The 18427-nt window shown below is 46.9% G+C and overlaps 1 protein-coding gene across 2 annotated transcripts in view; it reads right to left on the minus strand.

The window, feature by feature from the left end:
* LMBR1 (limb development membrane protein 1) overlaps positions 1 to 18427 on the minus strand; it is an 824544-nt gene that overhangs the window by 213741 nt on the left and 592376 nt on the right. For both annotated transcript variants that reach the window (XM_078663261.1, XM_078663260.1), the window contains exon 9: positions 5311 to 5383. In XM_078663261.1, the coding sequence (XP_078519387.1) occupies positions 5311 to 5383 (73 nt within the window). The remainder of the gene's footprint in view (positions 1 to 5310; positions 5384 to 18427) is intronic.

Genomic DNA, 18427 nt, shown 5'->3' on the forward strand with positions numbered 1-18427 from the left:
CCAACCAACACATGCTGAATGACTTATTAAAAAAATAAATAATAAGTGGCCTATGAGAGTGTTTGAAATTACAAGAAGATGCTATATTCGCTACCATATTTTCTCACCACAGATTAACTAAAACAAGAAAAGTAAGATGAGGGAAGACCCCCATGTGAATCTCCCGGCTTAGAGGTCAATCTCCAATAGCCTCTGCAATTAAAAAACGCCTCCAATCACCAGCCTGAAGACTCCCTATTCTTGTCCAGGTCCATCGAAATATCCTGCATGAAGTAGCAGTTAGTAACATGCCACTATGCCACTTAATGCTGTGAGAAGTAGCAAGACCATCCCTACTATAGCACAAAAGGCCACAAGAATCAGCAAGTTCCAACCACCCAGGACTTCTAAACCAGCAGTCGTAACTATGCCATCACAGACAGAAGGAAGTACTTATGGCACAGCTATGGAAAGGATTACCTGGTAAATGTTACACATCAAAGAGTTGCCAACCATTGATAGTTCGGGATCCGTATCTTCACAGTACTTCAAAATAGAGCCACACCCATTGGCACCTTTACCTCAAGTTCCATCATGTGTGTGATAATCATCCAATATACACGATGCCCTGAGGGTTTGTTTGATGCAGCATGCTTTATAATGGGCATTTGTCAATATGTAATAATGTTTAGTTACTTTTGTTTACCCTATATAACAGACTGAAAGATTTTCGTTTCATTTGGAAAAAATTGTGGTATAAGCATTACAGTGTTGAACATGTTCTTTCATGTATGATAGGTCTCAACACTGAGTCAAGTATTCAGAAATAATTCATAATCAAGTTCTCGTGTGATTGAGCCATCTTGTTGATGGCTTTGTTGGGCTCCACCATCTAACCAGAGTGTCAAGTAAGTGTCAGATTAAGTCCTTGCCAAACCTGTAAATAAGAACCCCTTCTCATATCCGGTTGAGTGGATGCAACTATAATCCCCATTCTGGGTCCCCCTCTTGCGACTTTATGCCCTTTGATGGCACAACACTATCTGGTTCTGTGTAAGCTGCTGCATTGCATACTGCCGTAGAATGCGTATCTGGTGCAGCAGCATGAAGTGTCTCAGTAGTAGTGCTGCCTAATTTTGTTGTGCATAATAGTCCAGTGAATACAGCTTTTTGTAGCTATCCAAACTGCTACACTTGTGTTGTTGCTGATTTGAAGCACTTGTGTTGTAGCTGATTTGAACGTATGTGATAGGTATTGTTGACAGTTGCAAGATGTTATCTTTAACATTTATGACCTCCGAGTGACCACATTTCTGTATTCATGTGCTCTGTAATGGTTGTTTATAAGCATCTTGTTAGACCTGGCATCATTGGCGTGGGTCTCCCTTCCCCTTTCCTCTTCCTATCTTTCATTTTGGCTGGATTTAAATTGCCCTGGGCGCTGTGCCACTGCTAATCAGTGCCACAGCGCGAATGCACCCTGTATAAAGATGATTGTATGAATTAGGATAACCATAATACCTAAGTCTGTGTAGCATGTTCTAATAGCGAGTTACCCTCCATTTCACAGTTACTATTGTGAAGCTATCTGTTCTCATAGGCCAGAATGGGCAGGTTGAGGATTACCTTCTATACTCCTATCTGACCCCAGGAACCTGATAGGAACTTCGAGTTTGATATGTTTATGCTCAGGACATTGAGAGACACCTTTTAGTAATGACTATTTATATATCTCATGTTCAAAAATGCCTCTTCTAGAAACGCGGTATTTTTGTGCCTAAGCTTTCCTGTAGGCTTCGCTAGTATGTGTATTGGCCGTTGGGTTTTGGAGCAGCAGGGCAAGCTGGGTCAGACCTGGCTGGAGAGAGATCGGTATTCAGAGCATGGGGAGGGGTGACTCTTTGATCTGCGCAAGGCCGTGCCGGGCAAGGTGAATGATGGCTCCACCTCCCACTAGGCGTCTGATAGCAGACCCCCTCATTCTGAAAGGGCAGGATGCTGCCTCGTAAACCAAGTGCTCCCCGACTCCACCGAACTGGTTCTGACTGGAGTAAGTGTTTTGTGACTTTAAACAACAAAGACTTTTTAGGTATAAAACGCTGCACTGGAACTTTGTCCAAGTGTGTTCCTTCTGGATGTCAAGACAAAACTCTGTCCGAGTGAACAGAGGAAACGACTTTGAAACTTTCACCAAGCTTGCCGAAGAAACTACCCGAGGGCCTGAATCGAGAGCGCCTCCTGCAGAAGTCTCAGGGACATTAGACTTCACCCCCTCAGCCGTCGGAATTCCTGTTCCAAGGAATTCTGCTTGCAGGTGAGGCCTCCGTCGAGTAATCCGGAGCCTTTAGTTCTACTGTGAGGACCGCGGACTAGGAACCTTCTCTGAATCTGTGTGGGCCGCTGCAGCTAAGAGAGAGCTGCCGCCGCTGGGAGCCCGCCTAAATTTGAACCTTTTAAACTTTTGCTGAACCTGTGTGGGCCGCTGCAGCGAAGAGAGACCTCTAATCGCTGAGTGTGCCAGCCTCGTCAAGATCATCCTTTGTCCTGTGGGCCGCCGCAGCTAAGAGAGCTGCCGCCGCTGAGTGCCCACACCTTTGCCAATTTTGCATCATCGTGAAACGTCCTGTGGGCCGCCGCAGCTAAGAGAGCTGTTGTCGCTGAGTGCACGCACTTTGGCCAACTTTGCATCATTTTGCTTCGTCCTGTGGGCCGCCGCAGGTAAGAGAGAGCTGCTGCCACTGAGTGCTCGCACTTTGGCCAACTTTTCATCATCATGAATTGTCCTGTGGGCCGCCGCAGCTAAGAGAGCTGCTGCCGCTGAGTGCCTGCACTTTTGCCAATTTTGCATCATTGTGAATCGTCCTGTGGGCCGCCGCAGCTAAGAGCTGCTGCCGCCCGCACCTTTGCCAATTTTGCATCATCGTGATTCGTCCTGTGGGCCACCGCAGCTAAGAGAGCTGCTGCAGCTGAGTGCCCGCACTTTGGACAACTTTGCATCATCATGAATCATCCTGTGGGCCTCCGCAGCTAAGAGAGCTGCTGCCACTGAGCGCCACACTTTTGCCAACTGTGCATCCTTGTGATTTGTCCTGTGGACTGCCGCAGCTAAGGGAGATCTACCGCTGCTGTGTGCCCGCATCTTGTTCACCCTTGTCGAGGAATATCGCTATTGTCACATGGGCCGCCGCACCTAAGAGAGAGCTGCTGCCGCTGAGAGCCCACCTCGGAGCTGCAAGACGAGAGTCATCGCCACCACCAGCCCGGGCTGCCACAGTCGCGTGCTGCTGCCGCTGAGAGCCCGCCTGTCTCCGAGTGCCCGAAACATTGTAGGTGCACGCTGCAGACCTCCGCAGTCAAGACTTGTGGTCACTGGGAGTCTGCCTGTCACCGCCTCCGCTTCATTGAGAGGCGGCGTGCTGTGTCCCTTTCCAACAGCAAGTTTCTGGTGCGCTACGGTTTGCGTAGGCCCCGGCCTTGAACTCAGTCAGTGTCACGTTCTGCTGAATACGTTGCCTTTTTGAAGTCCCTACTGATTTACGTGCATTGTACTTTGTTGAAGCTCTGAGAGTCTTGAGTTAAAGCTTAGATAAAGATATAATTTTTCTATACCTACTTGAGTTGTGTCCTTTTGTGGTGTAGTTACTGCCTTATTTTAAATGGTCATAAATGCTTCACACACTGCCTCTGAGATAGGCCTAACTACTCGTGCTACGTTACCCCAGGGTTGAGCAGGGGTTGTCAAAGGGGGTAGCCCACTTGCCCTGACTTAGGAAGAAGGGTCCCTATTTGGACATTGGCGCCAGCCATTGCCAACTAGAGACCCCCCATTTCTAACACATCTTTATTAATTTGCAAATCTGTATTGAAGATTTGCCACCTACTATATGGCAATGATGATTCTTGGCGTTATTTTTTACTGGCTTTCAGATAAAGTGCAGTATTGGGATTGGTTTGTATATTCCACAAGTGCCATAATTTGCATGTTAAATATCACTATTTCTATTTATATAGTGCAAAGGGAATTTATTGCATGCACTAAGTGTTTAAGGCAATTTGTTCTACATTGATTGCCACTGCAAGTGGTGTACATGCTTGCGATGGTGTGGAATAATTTTCGCATGCAGTTTCTAGCAGTAGGTGCAGCACCTGGATTACAACACTACTCAATGAGGGCCACACTCTAGGCCAACAAAATCTTGATTGACGCCATGGCTCTCAATAAAAGTGACAATTCTGGTACCTGGGGCATCAAGACCCGGAGTTTGATAGGTCAGTTAACTGGGCAGAAAACGTGGAGCCATGGTCTAAAGGACAATGAGGATCTTACAATCAAATACACAGCTTTTAGTAAAATAGAAAATGGGAGGAGGAGCCTAGGAATTGACCTTAAAGCATCAAAGTAACACCACCATAAAGTCTGCTAGACTCAACCTAAAAGGCTGAGAAATAAATGGAATTTCCATATAACAGAGATGGTGGACTCAGGCAAAGAACCTACACAGAACAGTTGGCAAAGCAAGCTGGCGCAGATAAAAAGCAAGGTAGTACTGAAACTTAAGATCAAACATAATAAGCAAAAAGTTGCCCCATCGGTCCTTTCATGCTTCTATGTGTGCACACACATCTGTGCTCCTTGAAAACCTCCTCTGCATTCAAGACCACTTACAGGGTCTGAGAACGTCCCCCATAGACACAGAACCATTATGTCACACTACTAAACACTGGAAAGAGCAGATGGCAGCAGATAATGAAACATTGAAAAATTATGGTTCAATATCTATGCACATTAACTAAGACATTATTTTAAATAAAAACAAAAAAACATACTTCCTCAACTAACTATATGTCTGCATTTGCAATGCTATAGCTCGCTAGCCACAGGCGCATATTACAGGTCTTGTAATCTTTTACATGCATCATATAATGCTAGGCTGAAGACAAGAAGAATCAATACAATATCGTTCTATGATCTTCAGGATGCTCTACCATCCTACAGGAGAAAATATTAGGAGGCAAAAAAGTAGACCTGGAGAATCCAAGAACACAGTAAAGAAACATTCAAATCAAACACCCTTGCGTACATAAATACAAAGGTTTAAAATATATGTTTCCATTCTATAAATTCTCTCTTGGGATAACACAATTCTAAAATGAAAGGTGCCGATAAACTGATTTTTTTAGCCGTGGTTCTCGCCTCTGAACTTTCTAATATTCCAAAATAATTTTTTTAAACATGTGCAAACATGTAACCGTTTTAGAGAGAAGCAAATCATTACATTGTTTCTGATCGTTAGCCATGCACCAAAGAGCATACATTCACTGCTTACGCACCGTTTACCCTCCTCTTGAGAGCTTCCTCTTGTAAGGTGACCATATAGATCTGCTCATCCAGGTCTTCCAGTATCTGAAAAAAATCAAGAAATGCAAACTTGAGACTCGTTATATTTCGGTAGATTACACACAAGAGAAACATTGTGTAGGAAAAGCATGTATTTGTATTTTGTGTGTGTGTGAAAGTACACTTACACCTAAACACTTCTTGGTGGTGTGTGTTTTAGAACGAGGAACTGCTTTTTAGGCTCTTCCTTATTTCACAAGATATGCTGTAGTTCTGTAACAGTTTTGATGGGACATATAGATTGATAATGGAGGCCCTTTTAAAAAGATAAAGAACTGCAACAATCTTTAAACAAAGGAAGATTTAGATGCAGTGTTAAGCTAGGGTCAGTGGAAAGTTCTGAATACAATAGGCAAAAACTCTGGGCCCATAGTGGAGACAAATGGAAGGGATAGAGGACTTGTTCTGTTTCCATTCAGTTTTAGTTGGTTGTGACATCCAATTACTCGCATGAAGGAGTGGAACTGAATTTATGTGCCCGTGTGAAAAGCACAACTAAGGAGATTAGTAGATTAGAAAATGGTGTGATGGAGACTGCCATCTAACCCAAAAGAAGGTGCATTGGGTTTGCCCATGTCTGGGTTTAAGGCACCAGTGTTGTTGGTTCTGATACTTGGCCAAGGTAGTTAACAAATACAAGTCATGCTTGTAGTTACTGCATTGAATTCTGGGATTCATTTAACATGGTTGGTCATAGCTTACTATGGAAGAGTCGAAAAACACTTACAAATTCATTCAAGGGACTTGGCAGCCATCCAGCTGGGAGCTGAAGATGAGTATATGTAAAATCCAAATTTGAAGCCGTCTAAACCACGGGGCTGTTCTTACTACCTCTTTATTCAAGATCTCCACAAGCTCACTAACTGACACATTTAAAGCAAAGTGGCTCAGTTCTATGTGATGGATCTACTCATTTCAAACCCATTATCTGGTGTTGTGGCCCAGGCACAATTCAAACTCTTGGCACACAATACAAAGGAAATCAGATGATTATTAAAACGAATGAAACAAATATCAAGCCTACATTTTAAAGGAAGGTTCATTGTGGTTACATACCAAAAAAGATAGGAGAAAGTTCCCATTGGCACCTTAAGATTCCTCTTACAAGCCCCCAGGAGCCTGCGTGGATGTCACATTTACATGCTAGATCTTTCTACAACTTTTAATGGGGGTGGGATAGATATATGAAGTCTGTTCTCGTGCTTCCTGCTCCACAGCTATGTAGGTCATACAATTGAAGATTGACATACAAACATTATGGCGTAAGGTGAAACATTTGAAATATAGAATAATAAAGGTCAACATTTTGAAAATAATGTTGGGAAAAGCAACAGTTTTAACCCAAAAAGGTTAATGGTTGATACAGTAAGAGTTTAAAAATAGTTTAAATAAAGAAAACCAGATTTAAAATTTGTTTATGTTAAGATATTGAAAAAGTAAGGCTAGGGTGTCATTTAGGCTGGGATGAGGGTTCGGGGAAAGTGTTAGCAGTATTATAAGATTTATAATGATGAGTGTTGGGTTTAGGTATAAGGCTTGGTTTAACATTTGGGTTATGGTGAGGTTTAGTAAGCTTAATGCTAGAATGATGGAAATGTGTGGGGTATGAGATTAGGATAGCATTAGGGCACTTCCATCTTATGCCTAACATGGCTCTGTATAACTGTCTTTAAGCAATCAATAACACAATCAACCAATCAATCATAAGGAATCATAAGGAAGAACACCGCCATATCGTGGTCTGACCTGACGAATCTTAGGCCCATCTCCCTGTTACCTTTTGTGGGAAAAAACATAGAAAAGCATGTTAACCACCATTTATCTGCACATGTGGAACTGGTAAAGGCCTTGGATGAATCCCAATCGGGATTCCGCCCCAAATACAGTACAGAATCCACTCTTTTGTCTGTTACTGATGATCTCCATGCCTACCAGGACAAGGGCCTCTCAGTCATCTTGGTTCTATTAGACCTATCAGCAGCGTTCGACACCGTGTCTCATACCATCCTGACGCAACGGTTGTCGAACGCTGGCATTCAGAACAAAGCTCTTGACTGGCTAAAGAGTTTCCTGACTGACCGCACCCAGAGAGTCACCATGGGTGCATATCGCTCGGTGGAAATAGAGATTTCTAAAGGGGTGCCACAGGGCTTATGTCTGAGCCCTACTCTTTTTAATATCTACGTGGCACCCCTGGCAGGAGTTCTGCGTAGATATGGCTTTATCCCCATATCATACGCAGATGATACACAGCTCCTCTTCCCCTTTAAAACTCTCACCACGGAGGTCAGGAACTCTTTTTCGACAGGCATGAAAGAAGTGGCAAAATGGATGGCTACCAACTATCTCCTATGCAATGTCACCAAAACAGAGATCATGCTATTTGGAGGGGCTAAAATACTCTGGACCCCTGAATGGTGGCCATTAGAGCTTGGAGCAGTCCCTGAACCCAAACAGGTTGTGAAGAATCTGGGAGTCAGGTTTGATCACGACCTGTCATTTAAACAGCATACCAGCTACATATCGGGGATCTGCTTCCACACCATTGGACTCCTCCGTAAGGTCTTTCCACTTCTACCTGACTCAGTAAGGAAAACGCTTGTTCAAGCGTTGATCCTCAGCCGGATTGATTATTGTAACGGTTTGTTACTATCAGCCAATGAAGGAGTGCTGGATAAACTGCAGGTGATCCAGAACACGGCGGCTCGCCTGTTTCTGAATGCCCCTCCGAGAACCGCTTCCAAACCTCTGCTGAATCGCCTACATTGGCTTCCAATCCGACAGAGGGTCAAATTTAAAATATGCTGCCTGATCCACAAGTGTCTGAATACACAGGGACCAATCTATCTAGAACGGAAATTCATTCCTTACGTTCCAGTACGATCTCTTAGATCTAGCAACAATCTCCTTCTTGTGGTCCCTCACATAAAAAAAGTAAGACACGGAGGTAGAGCCTTGTCTACTACTGGCCCTAAGCTGTGGAACAAGTTACCTCTGGCCTTAAGACAATGTAAAGAATACCTGACTTTCCGTAAACTTTTAAAAACCGTTCTTTTTAAAAATGAAGTCTAGTTCATCCCCGCATTATTATTAATACGTTGCTGATTTCTGGTCAAAAAAGCGCAGAGATACTCCTGTCAGAGTGATTCAAGCGCTATACAAACTCACAAATAAACAAATAAAATAAATAAATCATGAGGCAACTGAGTTATGCTTAGAGTTGGGGAGGCTGATGTAGGGGTTGGATATCTTATAACGTGGATTACCCTCTAACACCATCATTTATTATAAAAATATATAAGTTTAACACTTTCTTTTCAACCTTTGGCTTTTCAAACTATTATTTCCAAACTTCAAACCTATTTTCAGTCTTGAGAGGTCATTGTTTAGACGCTTACATGTATGTTTGGAACCTACTTTGGAGCACCTATCCACAAGCCCAAAAGCTGGTGTTTCATATTTAATCATGAGTCTGGAGCAGACGTGCGTAGCAGGCACACTGCCTGTGCTAAGAGCAAGTCCATCTGCACCTGTACACCCCAAGCCTCGCCGGACACCAGGACCCCTGCATCTTTTGGCAGTAAGACAAGCAATCCACCTAGGACTTACTATTCTAATGATGAGCTTTAAGTGTTTAGAGACTTGGCGATTTCACACAAGACCGCCAATCTGCTTTGTATTTCCAATTTCCCTTGGAGTTGAAACATCTGTTTTTGTGTTTGACTGCGGTTTCTCTGGTTTTATCAGCCCTCCATTAGCGGCCCCTAGTGTACAAGGGCACTCTAGCTCAGTCATGGTGTGGTCATATGAGGAAAACACTACGTCAACCAGAATTCACCAGCAAAAAAAAAATGTTCAAAGATCTCCACTGTAATCAATAAATCAATCAATCAGAGTACTTGTAGAGCGCGCTACTTACCCGTGAGGGTCTCAAGGTCCTGAGGGGTGTGCTGCTACTGCTCGAAGAGCCAGGTCTTGAGGAGTCTTCTGAAGGCGAGTAGGTCTTGGGTCTGCCGTATGTGGGTAGGGAGGGTGTTCCAGGTCTTGGCGGCGAGGTAGGAGAAGGATCTGCCGCCGGAGGTCGTTCGTTGGATGCGGGGGACAGCGGAGAGGGCGAGGCTCGCGGAGCGGAGCTGGCGGGTGGGGGTGTAGAAGCGGAGTCTGCTGTTAAGGTAGGCTGGTCCGGCGTTGTGGAGTGCTTTGTGTGTGTGGGTGAGGAGCTTGAAGATGATCATCTTGTCGACAGGGAGCCAGTGTAGGTCTCTCAGGTGGGGGGTGATGTGGCTGCGGCGGGGGACGTTGACGATCAGTCGGGCGGAGGCGTTTTGGATGCGTTGTAGTCGTCGTAGGTGTTTGGCTGGGATTCCAGCGTAGGGTGAGTTGCCATAGTCCAGTCTGCTGCTGACGAGGGCCTGTGTCACCGTTCTTCTTGTTTCGGTCGGGATCCACGTGTAGATCCTGCAGAGCTTGCGGAGGGTGTTGTAGCAGGAGGAGGAGACGGCGTTGACCTGCTTAGCCATAGAGAGGGAGGAGTCGACGATGAATCCTAGGTTGTGTGCATGGTCGGTGGGTGTTGGTGCTGTTCCCAGTGTGGTCGGCCACCAGGAGTCGTCCCCAAGCTGAGGGGGTGGGTCCGAGGATGAGTACCTCCGTCTTGTCCGAGTTCAGCTTCAGACGGTTGCTCCTCATCCAGTCGGCGACGGCCTTCATTCCCTCGTGGAGGTTGGTTTTGGCAGTGTGTGGGTCCTTGATGAGGGAAAGGATGCGCTGGGTCTCGTCGGCATAGGAGATGAGGTTGAGGTCGTGATGGCGGGCCACTTGTGCGAGGGGTGCCATGTAGATGTTGAACAGCGTCGGACTGAGGGATGAGCCCTTGGGGACGCCGCAGATGATGTCGGGTTCTGCCGGAAAGGAAGGACATGGTCCAGTCAAGGGCCTTCTCTTGGATTCCGGCTTCTCGAAGGCGTGTCTTTAGAGTGCGATGGCAGACCGTGTCGAAGGCGGCCGACAGGTCTAGGAGGATGAGGGCTGATGTTTCGCCGGTCTAGTTGGCGCCTGATGTCGTCTGTGGCGGCGATGAGGGCTGTCTCGGTGCTGTGGTTTCGTCTGAATGTGGACTGGGATGGGCCCAAGATGATGTTGTCTTCCAGGTGACGGGCCAATTGCCTGTTGCCTATTTTCTCGATGATCTTTACCGGGAACGGGAGCAGGGAGATGGGCCAGAAGTTCTTGATGTCCTTGGGGTCCGCCTTGGGCTTGTTGAGGAGGGTGTTGATTTCGGCGTGGTTCCAGCTTTTCGGGAATGTCGCTGTTTCGAAGGAGATGTTGATGACCTTCCGTAGTTGGGGTGCGATGGCGGCATCTGCTTTGTTGAATACGTGGTGTAGGCACGGGTCTGACGGAGATCCTGAGTGGATGGATTTCATGACCTTGCGTGTCTCGTCGTCGTTGACGTTGGACCAGGAGGTCAGGCGGATGGCACTGGTGGTGTTTACAGGGGAGGTGGAGTCTGGCGTAGTCGGGGCGGTTGTGGTGTTGAAGCTGTCATGGATGTCAGCGATCTTGCGATGGAAGGAGGTGGCTAGTGAGTCGCACAGTTCTTGTGAGGGCGGGATGTCGTTGGCGTTGGAGAGTTCCTTTACGATGCTGAAGAGTTCTTTGCGGTCGTGTGCGTTGTTGTCCAAGCGGTCTTTGAAGGAGGATCTCTTGGCTAATCTGATGAGGTGGTGGTGTCTCCGGGTGGCGTCCTTGTGGGCTGCGTGGTTGTCCGGTGTGCGTTCATGGAGCAATTTTTTCTCCAGTTTCCGGCATGCGCGTTTGGAGGTCTGGTGCTCATCGGTGAACCAGGTGGCTCTCTTGCTGGCGTGGCTGTTGGAGGGTTTCTTGAGCGGGGCGAGGGTGTTGGCGCAGTTGTCAATCCACTGTCTGAGGTTGAGGGCTGCGGCGTCTGGGTTGGTGGGTGGGTTCTGGGCGAGGGTGGTGATCAGCCGGTCTTCGGTAACTTTGCTCCAGCAGCAGCGAGGCAGCTGTTGGGTGCGGTGGTGCGTGGTTGGTTTCTTGAAGGTGAAATGAATGCAGTGGTGGTCGGTCCAGTGGAGTTCGGTGGTGTGGTCGAAGGCGACATGGGTGCCTGTGGAGAAGACTGCATCTAGCGTGTGGCCGGCGGCATGAGTGGGTGTGGTGACGAGTTGTTTGAGGCCAAGGATGGCGAGGTTGTCGATCAGGGTGGCGGAGTTGGCCTCGTCGTTGTTCTCGAGGTGGAAGTTCAGGTCCCCGGGGAGGATGTAGTCCGTGGAGGCGAGCGCGTCGGTGCTGACTATGGAGCCGCTGAACTAAGCCCGGGGTCCGGGGGGTCTGGAGATGAGTGTTCCTCTGAGGGTGGTGTTGGGGTCGGTGTGGATCCGGAAGTGCAGGTGTTCGGCGGTGTTGAGGGTGTCGTCTGCGTGGGTGGCGACCTTGAGGGTGGACGTGTGGACGATGGCTATTCCTCCTCCGATTCCGTTGGCGCGATCCCTGCGGGTGATCTTGTAGCCGTAAAGGATGGCTATGGCGATGTCTGGCGCCGAGGAGTCGTTCCACCAGGTCTCGGTCAGGAAGGCCACGTCTGGTGCGGAGGTGTCGAGCAGATCCCAGAGCTCGACGGCGTGCTTGCGTGCGGAGCGGGTGTTGAGGAGTATGCAGCAGAGGTGGATGGGTCCAGTCCTTGGAGGTTTGGTGGTTCTGTCGCAGGTGAAGCTGCAGGTGCGGCAAGAGAAGGGTCCGTGGGTCCGTTTCGGGGTGGCCTGGAAGCAGATGTGGTTTCGGCCGGCGTTGAGTGCATGGAGGCTGCTGGCGTCGTAGTGGAGTCTGGTGTCGTGGCGTTCGCGGGGTCCAGGCGCTGGGCGCGGTCCAGGCGCAGACGGGTGCAGACGGGCTTGCCTTAGGCGCAACAGCTGCGCGTGTCCGCTGCGCGGCCGCACAGCCGCCGCCATTTTAAGGGGAGCTGGGAGGGAGGAGCAGCTGGGAGGCAAGAGGCAGGGGAAAGCAAATGGGCGCGGGGCGGGCCGCAGGGGCAGCAGTGGCGGGAAAGTGAGCAGTGGGCACGGGGGGGGGAGGAAAAATAGCACCCAGGGATGGGCAGCAAAGAGACCAGGGATGCAGGGCACAAGCGCAGGTGGAGCTGCAGCGAGGGGGAGCGACCTACCTGGAAGGTCAAGGGTCGCTCTTCTCACCGCGCAGCTGCCGCCATTTAAAGGGGAGCTGGGAGGGAGGAGCAGCTGGGAGGCGGGAGGCAGGGGAAAGCGAACGGGCGCCGGGGGGGGGGGCGCAGGGCTGCAGGGACAGCAGTGGCAGGAAAGTGAGCAGTGGGCACGGGGGGGGGGGGGAAAAATAGCACCCAGGGATGGGCAGCAACGAGACCAGGGATGCAGGGCACAATCGCAGGTGGAGCTGCAGCAGGGGGGAGCGACCTACTTGGAAGGTCAAGAGTCGCCTATTAACTATACTCATATATCAGGAAAACCTTTGCTCCTACATAGATCCCCATTCGAGTGGCAGCACGAACTGCAGCATTCATTCCTTGAGCGTCTCCCCCACTGGTGAGAACCACGATCGCCCGTCCAGCTGCGGACATGAGGAGCTTCACCAGGTCTGAGGCGGCCATGCTGTGGCTGTAAGTTACTTACCTTCGGTAACGATATATCTGTAAGAAACAGTAGTGATAGATTACTTACCTTAGAATTACCCCCAGGCGTCAGACTGGATCCGGAAAGTATTCATCAGCAGTACCCCTGCGCGTCAGTCGTTGGCATTGTGCGACTCCGCGTCCGTCATTGGGATCGTGGTGGCCGAGATGATATCGCGGCAGCTACTTAGACACTGCCCTCATGCTCTGACATCAGTCCTGTACACTAATTTCCACACCAGAAACACAGAGCCAAGCAAGATACTGACCACTGGTGCCTTAAAACTATGGCCATGAAAGGGATGACCGTAACCCTAGACATCAGTTCGCAGAACGGGGAGGATGGGTGGGGCGGTAAGGAATCTATAACTACTAATGTTTCTTACAGATATATCGTTTCCCAAGGTAAGTAAATTGTTCATCTGAAAGAAACACATAGTGATAGATTCCTTACCTTAGAATAGATACCCCAGCAAAACCAACCCCGGTGGTGGGTCTGCAAACCAAGATCACACCAGGAAGTCTCTGAGAACAGAACAGCCAAAGATGAAGTCTCTCCGGACTTGGTTGACCAGGCAATAGTGCTTAGTAAAAGTGTGCAGCGAGGCCCACGAAGCTGCCTGACCGATGTCTTGCAGAGGGAAACCACATCCCAATGCTGTAGTGGCTGCTGTTGCCCTGGTAGAATGGGGGTGCAGCCCCAATGGAGCTTCCTTTTTAGCCAGAGAATAAAAGGCTTTAATACACAAGACAACTCATTGGGAGGTAGTCCGCTTGTGTAAGGCCCGACCCTTTCTTGGCACCAACGTAGCCAACAAAGAGCTGGTCATCCACCAGGAACTGTCGTGTGCGATTCAAGTAAAACCAGAGCGCACGTTTCAGGGCCTGACGGTGGAGCCTCTCTTCCTCTCTAGAAGGAGGCGGAAGAAGGTGGGCAAAGTGATGGTCGGCCCGATGTGAAAGGCAGTGACAATCTTTGGCAGAAAGGATGGAGGTGTTCTGAGCACAACCTTGTCCGGATGGACAGATAGAAAAGGAGGCTTACAAGAAAGAGCCTGGAGCTCACTCACTCTCCTGGCAGAGGTGCTGACAACCATGAAAGCAGTCTTCAAAGTCAGTAGACGAAGAGGACAGTTGTGAAGAGGCTCAAAGGGAGCGCACATTAAAAATGTCAGAACGAGATTCAAGTCCCACTGTGGCATTACGAAAGAAATAGGAGGGAAAAGATGAGTAATGCCTTTAAGAAATCTATTTACAACAGGGGACTTGAAAAGAGAGGGCTGATCAGGGAGCCTGTGAAAGGCTGAAATAGCAGTAAGATAGCCCTTGATAGTGCCCAGAGCAGAGTCCTGCTGGGCCAAAGAAAGAAGGAACAGAAGAACTTCTGAAAGAGGGGCAGAAGGGGGATCCACAGCCTTTGCTGTGCACCATGCCACAAATGTATCCACCTGCAGGACTATACCAACTTAGTGGAGGGACTCCTGGCTGCCAGAATGACATCACAGACTTCAGGAGGCAAGTCCACAGGAATCAACTGCCGCTGCACCATCTCCACGCAAAGAGGTGGAGACTGGACAGGTCCGGTTGGAGGACCGTTCCCTGCTGCTCCGACAGAAAATCCTCCCGAAGAGGCAGTCGGATCGGGGATCGATGATCATACCAAGTAGCTCGGGAAACCAAACTCTTCGAGCCCAGTCTGGAGCCACAAGAATGACTTGGGCCCGTCGCGCCTTCTGAGTACTCTGGCTAGAAGTGGTTTAGGCGGAAAGGCGTACAACAGACCGCAACTCCACTCGTGACGAAAAGCTTTGCCTAACGAGTGAAGTCTTGGAAATTCCAACGAGCAGAATTGCTGACATTGCGCGTTCTCTTCGGTGCCGAACAGATCTAACCAAGGCTCTCCCCACTGTCGAAAGAGACCTTGCGCCATGTCTGAGTGAAGACGCCATTCGTGATCAATCATGCACCTGGGGCTGAGTTCATCCGCCCTGGCGTTCAGTGAACCTGCCAGGTGTTGAATCACCAGCCCCATAATCTCGGGCAGTGGCTTGTTACTCGAACCTTTATCTACTTTTGTAGACTTCTTCTTGAGGCCTCTTGTCAAAACCATGCCGACATACCTGCAGGACACTAAGGATGTCCTTAGGTTGCTTCCTGAGGTGGAGTTCAACATCGAGACTGACTTCCTAGTCAGTTTTGATGTTGAGTCACTGTACACCTGCATCCCCCAGGAAGAAACCCTTCAAGCAGTTAGGGGTCTCCTCGAGGCCAGCAACTTGGATAGCATCACACTGGTGAGCTTTATAATGGAATGCGCCAGGTAGCGATGACCGAAAATGTCTTTAAATTTGAGGAGACTATTTTTCTACAAACATCGGGGACCTCGATGGGCAGCGTGTTTGTGCCGAGCCTGGCCAAATTATACGTCCATCTCTTTGAGAAAGATTGCGTTCTCAACCACAGCAACCCATTCTTCCATCAGGTGTTGCTTTGGGACCACTGCCTGCTCTTAAAAAATATTTTCCCTTATACTCGCAAAGGAGAAGCGGTTGCAAAACATTAGTACTTAGCAAGTTTTTTGTTGTTGTTTTTTTAGTCCTCATTCTGACAATACTCTTGTTTGGATTACCCCTGTCTCTCTATACCAAACTATACCAACACTCAGTGGGGATAGAGAGAACAGAGATTCCTCGCAAAGATAATACTGTTTCCATTTCCTTCTCCTGTTAACTTGCGGGGGCCCGGAGTGTTACTAAGGAGGCCTGGACCAACAGCATGCTTGGCTTAATTATTGTACTCTCTTGCCTTCTCACTCCAATCCATCAGTGCAGACCAAATCCTATCTCTACTTCTTCGGTCACACGCCAGGTCTGATTCACTGATGTAAATTATGTTCTTTAAGCATTCAGCAAAAGTTGGGGGAGTTTCTGATTTCCACAGCCTGCATTTCTCTTGTCTCGCCAAAACTATCACATAGAACGTAAACTTAGAACTGGGTGCATTCAGCTGGTAATCATTCATAAGTCAAAAAAATATCAAACTGGTACTTACTTCCATTGGTATCGCCAGCACTTCTTCCTGAAAATTGCATACCCCCATCCAATAAGTTTTAATTATTGGACACTCCATAAACATATGTAAGTCATCTGCTGCGGGATACTTAAACCTTGGACAGTTATACCTATTAATTGCGATTTTAGATAACTTTTGTGGAGACCAATAGACTCTGTAGTCTGTATACAAGTGGTTCCTCTTAAGCGATGCAGGCTTTACTACTGCCTCTAATATGCCATACGAGTCAAACCAGAGTTTCTTGATATCTTCATCTCTATATTCTTTGCCCCAAAGATTTCGCCACCGTTTTCAAAAAGGCCTCATACCAGAAAGATATTTCTTTCCTCCACTTATCCTTTCTTGTCGCTTGATCCAGTTTCGGGTTTTCCTCCTCCTGGGACCAGCTTTGAGTCGCCCACCAAGAGAACAACTAATAATATTTAAACCTTGTTAATGTCCCTCTTGTAAGGTTATTAAGCACTTCCCAGCTTACTAAATTAGATTCTATTTTGAGATTTGCCCAGTAATTTATACCTTCCATTCTCAGAGGCTGGCTAAGTTGATCTCTCAAGCATTCAGAGGTACCTGGAGAGGCCCAGATCGGGCGAGGCCCGTGCTGCATAGTATAGAATCTTCATTCTCTGACCTAGACATAAACAACATACTTCGAAATGCGCACATTTAATTTCTAAATTCAGATATAAGGGTTTAACAATTGTTACTACATAGACCTAATTTATTAATTTCCTTTTGAAATTTTTGTTAATTGGTACTTTTTTTTGGAGGTTTTTGTAGTTCATTTTTGAGTCGTTTTTTTTTTTTACTTCTCACGGACATATATTAGAAAGTTAACAACTGTCTACACTCCCTAAGGTCAAACCCATATATGTTAGAATATTATCTTCTGCACATCAACTTAAGACCCCTTAGAGTGTATATTTCTATTTAAATCAATTTACATGAATTTACAGTGAATTAGTTGGCGTGTGCACAATAGCAGGTCTCGATTCCACTATGCAATTCTGTTCCTATAAACCGTTCTACTCAAAATCGGGAACAATTCCCAAAGAGGTATATGTGGGATACCGGATTGAGGAATTACTAAATGGACCTTGAAAATTATAACATTAAAGTGCAAGTGTCACACGTTTGGTGTATAAAGTGCAAGTGCTGAGTATCATCAATGTTAAAGCGCTGGTATCGGATTTCTCGACCTGCATGTTAAATCATTTGGTAATTTATCAATGCCTGTCAATTGAACTCAACCGTTCCATACCTTATTTGTATTTTTTCACCATAAGATTACATGTGCAAAATTGCTAGGTTACATAGCCCATACAATGGTCCACTCAAGGTCACCTAAACAATACAAGGTGCTGGTGCCACTCACTATACGGTAATGGACCACTCATTTCTCCTATACACATTATCTATTCTTGCTTTCTTCTAATCTCAGAGTAGTCAAAAAAGAGCTCGAGAATCAGTGCATGTTACTTGTATAAAGTGGAAATGCATTACTACAAGACATTGTTAAAGTTGCAACATCAGACTCCCTAGATATAATACCTTATGGGAGTGAGATGAATTTTCTTCTAGTTCCGAATATATGAAAGTGCATTGTCATTAGTGCATGCTGTTTGTATGAAGTGCAAATGCAATATTGAGAAAGCACTTAAAAAAATGGCATAAAATGCAGGTGCTTAGATCAAACTGGTTGAGAATATAACAATACAAACTAATCCACCAACAATATTAACTGGTAGCACAATAATTACAATCAAATTCATCAAATATCCTCTACGCAAATATGCCTAGATCACTTTGTAAAAAAACTTACAGGGCATGATCTTAAAACTAAGTTGTTCATGTAAAAAATATATCTATCCATAATATAAGAAAATTTTAAAAACATCAAAATAGTGTACAGACAGTTATCCTCATCTACTTAAAATTTCATTTTGGTCTGGAGATAGGTAAATTCTTTACTTTTTTTCTCTTACATTCGAGATGGACATATATATCTTCGTCAGAGTTCAGGCCTCGTGGTGTCTTACAGTCAGAACACAAATATGTATCAGGACTCTAGTTGCCTCAGCTTACCTTCACAATTACCACCTCGTCTCTTTTTGGGAACAGAGTCGATACAAAATATGTTAGCTCCTCTACCTTGCCTGCATGGACATCGTTAATATGGCGAGCCACTGGGTATGACTAGTCTCTATTTTCCACTTCCCGGAGGTGCGGAAGGATCCTAACATGGGCCCTATGGATCGTACTGCCCATATATACCATCGGACAAGTGCACTACATAATCACTTTTGCAGTTAAAAAAC

Source organism: Lissotriton helveticus, chromosome 10 (assembly GCF_964261635.1).
Source record: "Lissotriton helveticus chromosome 10, aLisHel1.1, whole genome shotgun sequence".
NCBI classification, from domain to species: domain Eukaryota; kingdom Metazoa; phylum Chordata; class Amphibia; order Caudata; family Salamandridae; genus Lissotriton; species Lissotriton helveticus.